The sequence below is a fragment of the Musa acuminata genome, chromosome BXJ2-3 (assembly GCF_036884655.1).
Source record: "Musa acuminata AAA Group cultivar baxijiao chromosome BXJ2-3, Cavendish_Baxijiao_AAA, whole genome shotgun sequence".
Classification (NCBI taxonomy): Eukaryota; Viridiplantae; Streptophyta; class Magnoliopsida; order Zingiberales; family Musaceae; genus Musa; species Musa acuminata.
Window position 1 is genome coordinate 6,671,117 of NC_088340.1, and position 4,574 is coordinate 6,675,690.

The following is a 4,574-nucleotide window of genomic DNA, read 5'->3' on the forward strand; positions in this document are numbered from 1 at the left end:
TAATAAAAAATAGACGATTTATGATAATTGACTAATTGTGACGTAATCGATGTCAAAATCACTTTAGTCATTAAATCTATCATCTTATTGTTGATAAGAAACAAAATCTTTACCTTTTGAGACCAAATGTGTACAAAGCTTGTCGGATGGTCTTACAAAACGTGTTTAGAACTCGATCAAAGGAATAATTATAAGGAACTGTTTACTAACAAATCGATTTCCATCAAGAATTCAATTTATTTTATTTCTCTTTTTTCTTTGTTCTTCTTCTTCATCATCACATATATTTTTACGTGTGATTAGGTTGGAACTCTCCAATGTCCGTACGGACCTCTTCAGTCGGCCCCACGGGTCCGGTTCGTGAGAGAAGGATGGTTTTGGGGAAGGTTTTATGGGGACGCGTTCGTGCGATGAAAACAACGTCGCAATTGGACCCATCTCCGAACGGGTTCGGATCCGATAGTTGCGGAGCATCCTCTGTGGAGAAAACAACGCATCTTTGAACGGGCTCGGATCCGATAGTGGAAGATCCAACTCTCAAGCATCCGCGTAGTATTAAGCACCTAATAAATGATAATAATAATTACGAAAAATAAAGCACTCTTGTGTCGGAGGAGGGAAGGGGGGAGATGTCGCTGGTGGATTACGCCTCTTCGGATGAAGAAGAAGAGATCGATTTGCACGGAATTGAAGAAGATAAGGGCAAGAAGCAAATCGAATCTGCTGCTCCTTCGCTCGCTTCTCCTCCTCCGTCGTCGCCGCTGCCGCCTTCTTCGGTTCTACCTCCCAATCGCCGAAATCAGTAATCTTTTATTCCTTCCTCTCCATTGTTTCTTTGTTTTGTTAAGGGGTTTTGATCCTTTCTATTCTCCTGTTCAAAAACAACCAAAATTAGTGAGTGGTGGTGTGATATACTTCGGCATACTCGGTCATCGTAACTACGCAAAATTTCAAGGGTCGTACTTTTCAGCTGGCCATATTTCATGAGAGTGTGCTTCTTGATAGACTCATCTTGATTTGGGAGAACAACTGTAAAGGATGGTACTTTTTAGTTGTGGATTCTTCTTTGGGGTTTTGTGCCTTAGGGTTCCAAATTAGTTGTAATACGTCACCAAGGGCAGCAAGAAGAACCTTTGAGCATAGAAAGCGCGATATTGTAAATAAGACATATAATTTTCTTTAACTCTGCATAAGGGCGACCGGAATTATACAGTGAGCTCTACGGCACAATGCAGAAAGATGATAAAGAAGAGGAAAAAGCATGCTTTTGAGCAAATCATTAAGCATTTGAGCATGCAGATATTATGTTGGAATTCTGCCGTAATTTTCGATATGGTTGTCTTTTTTATTATCATCATTTGAAGTGACATGTTAATTTATTTGTAGAAAATAGCATACATTTGCTTGTTGCAATAGTGGAAAGAAAGATTAGAGATTTGGGTAATGTTTGTTATATGCATAAAAAACAAAATTGAAGGGTTCTTGTAAAAGTTATTGAGAGGAATTATTTCTACAAATCATTTGATTAGACAGATGGAGTTTTCAGCATTTTGTCATACTTCACATTTCCCCATGTAGCTTCTCGATTGTTGATTGTCTATCTAGAGTAAATGAATATCTGCAAGTGCTACAACTGTAACAATTTATGAACTCAGTTATGGGCTTACCTTAGCTTACAAAGATTCTCCTTGTAAGAGGGTCTCTATTTTGCTAGCAATAGGAGCATCTGAATTTGTAGTATTATATTATTTATTTACTGCTTTCTAACCTCCATTACTTTTTTTTTTTATTCTTTTGAATGTATCTCCAGAAACTCCATAGTGACAGATCAACCTTCAACTATAATCTCCTTGCCGCCACCATCATTGGAAGGACTTCCAGATGTATCAGTTCTACTTGCAGCACCGTCCTATGAGTCAAACCACATGGTTGGTGATCACTCCTCTAGAGTTGCCGCTGCAATTGCAGAAAGAGCATCAAGGAAGAGAGAGTCAAATGGTTCTACCTTTCCTCAACCATCTAGTAAACATCCCAGAGGACAATCAACACATTCAAGAAATGTTCCCAACACAATGGGTGGCTTGTTAGTTCCACCACAGCTCAGTGGGAGGTAAGGGAATAAAAACTAAAGGAAGTTGGTTAGCTTCTGTTCAATCCGGAAGAATCTCCATGCTATTATATACACTAACTACTGGTGTGTGATGATTGTTTACTGGTTATTTTGGATGAGATAAGCAAGAATTTCCATGTTATCTGATTAAAGGGTGTGCTTCCATTATCCGTGACTACAAATCACATTAAATTGCATTAAACTTTTTAGTTTCTTGCTTCCTGGTTGAGTCAAGAGGTTGGGGCTTCAGTCTTTGTGGTGTTAGTGCTTGGGTGCACATGGATAACAATGATCCGCATAGCACCTAGTGCACGTGAATGGTAAAATGCATATATACAAGGAAGGATTATTTTCGGAGGATGTGGATGTTATATAACTACATGCCTTTAACATTTGTAAGTTTGCAACTCACTAGTGCTTAACATTGTAATTCTTTGTTATCGGTATTTGTATATGAAATATCAATAAAGTTCATTAATATTATCTCATGGAAGGTTCTTAATACTATTAATATAGTGGTATGTTGTTTCAAGCATTTCATTCTCTAGGTTTCTGCCTAGCTTTTAGGCAGAAAGTGCTTCTCGTTTATTACCAAATATCTAAAAGTTTAATAATTATTTTAGGAATCTGTCACTTCGGTGAAGCATCCCACACTGTAATTAGACATATCCACCAGAAACATATCTGATACGAGTAAGGCACACATTTAGAGCATCCATGTTCCACCAACTAGGATGATGACCGAGTAGAAAGATTAAAAACTATATCAGAAGCCATGAAGTTTGATGCTTGGAAATGCTTGTTTAATTACGAGTCGGCCCCTTTCTTCCTCACATAGTTCTCTTGGACAGTTGCTTGTTCAACACACACACACCAATCTGTAATATTATCAGGTGTTATCATCTGGTAGTTAATATTTTAGTCATAGCGAGGGAAGGAGAGTTTCTTCGCATGGTTTTTCAGCATAATGAATGAACATACATATTATATTTTTACTCTTGCTGCTACATCTAACATCAGTTTCTTCTATATTAGTCAAATTGACAAGTAGCCCCTTTCCATTAAGATTTATATAGCAAAACTTCAAGTAGCTTAGTTTGTTTGCAAATTTATTTAAACTGCTCAAATTTTGACAAGGCATTATTTCTGAGTTAAGATTTTTAACATTCAAGTCAATGATGTTATCTCCATTACCGATATGCATGTGTTATAAGTGTTCAATAAACTGCATAAATGACTTGCTTTGGATAAGAGAAAATTTGACAGATTAGTTGATGTTTGATGTCATTATCTGTGTGGTGACTGATTGGTTGAAGTGCGATGGTATGATATGCTGCTGCTGTATATCACCAGAGAGCATATACAAATTTAGTTGAGATGTCAGTATTATCACCTCGATATTTGAATTCATGTTTTCTTGGTCTCTCAGCCATTAACATCTCACTTCTCTTGTATATTTTGCTGTGGCTGATGGTTAGCTCTTTCCTGTGTTTAAAGCACTATAGTGTTGGTTTTCGGTCATTCTTATCACATTTAATTGCCTTGGCAGTAATATCATAATCAAATTGAACTTTGTTTTTGGCCTTGTCAGGAGCAATGTGGTTACTGAAGATGTCGGAAAGTTATTCGTCAGCAAGCGTGGAGAGTCATCTCGGTAGCCCGTCAAACACCATTTTGCTTGTGATCATCTTGCGAGGAGCATATGTTTCATGGACGTGTACTTCACTTCACTGTAGCCACAGGATCCGGCATCATAGTTGTGACCTTCTTGTAGACTGAACTGACCTTTCTTTTCTCTCTTCATGTAGACTGCAAATGACATGATGATATCTGTGACGTTTGATGGATATACCGAGCACCGGGTTCAATCCATGGCTTGTCGCACGATGTTCACATGGTCGCGCGTGCAAGCCGCCGTCCCAATTCATCACCGACCGAGCGATTCTACCAACGCACGCGAAGCGGACGCAGTTCGTGCGAATAAACTCGAGCACGTCAGCCCGCGGTCAACATGCAGTCTAACGTGCCAAGTGGGGTCAATAATCTTCGTATTGTTCCTTTGGCGATTTTTACGCCATTTTTTTAGGCATTTAAATATTATATATTGACATAGTCTAATATCTTTTATGCACTTTACAGTAACATCGGAATACGACAATCATCACGTAAACTAAAAATAATGAGCTGCTGTAGAAAGAATGTGACAGTAATTGCCCTTTTCCATCGCAGATGAAGGCAGACAACTGCGTTCACTGTCCAAATATTAGGTAAAATTGACGTTCTCAAGGCTTCTTTTCCTGTTATATATATATATATATATATATATATATATATATATATATATTTATGGGTGAAAAATCAAGGATCTTGAAAATTGAGATGACAATCAACTTTTATTTTGAGCAATTATGTCCTTGATTTGGAAGAAAAAAAAATCATAGCATTTCTTAATGGTTTAGAAATT

The 4,574-nt window shown here is 37.7% G+C and overlaps 1 protein-coding gene across 1 annotated transcript; it reads left to right on the forward strand.

The window, feature by feature from the left end:
- The first annotated feature begins 600 nt into the window (after positions 1-600).
- Positions 601-3,959, forward strand: LOC135607120 (uncharacterized). The gene is made up of 3 exons (XM_065098659.1): positions 601-802; positions 1,811-2,110; positions 3,702-3,959. The coding sequence occupies exons 1-3, from the start codon at positions 630-632 to the stop codon at positions 3,766-3,768; spliced, it is 540 nt and encodes a 179-aa protein (XP_064954731.1). The 5' UTR covers positions 601-629; the 3' UTR covers positions 3,769-3,959.
- The last annotated feature ends 615 nt before the right edge of the window (positions 3,960-4,574 follow it).

Coding starts and splice junctions, on each gene's coding strand:
- LOC135607120 (XM_065098659.1), top strand. CDS start 630: ATGTCGCTGGTGGATTACGCCTCTTCGGATGAAGAAGAAGAGATCGAT. Junction 803..1,810: donor CCTCCCAATCGCCGAAATCA/GTAATCTTTTAT, acceptor ATGTATCTCCAG/AAACTCCATAGTGACAGATC. Junction 2,111..3,701: donor CCACCACAGCTCAGTGGGAG/GTAAGGGAATAA, acceptor TGGCCTTGTCAG/GAGCAATGTGGTTACTGAAG.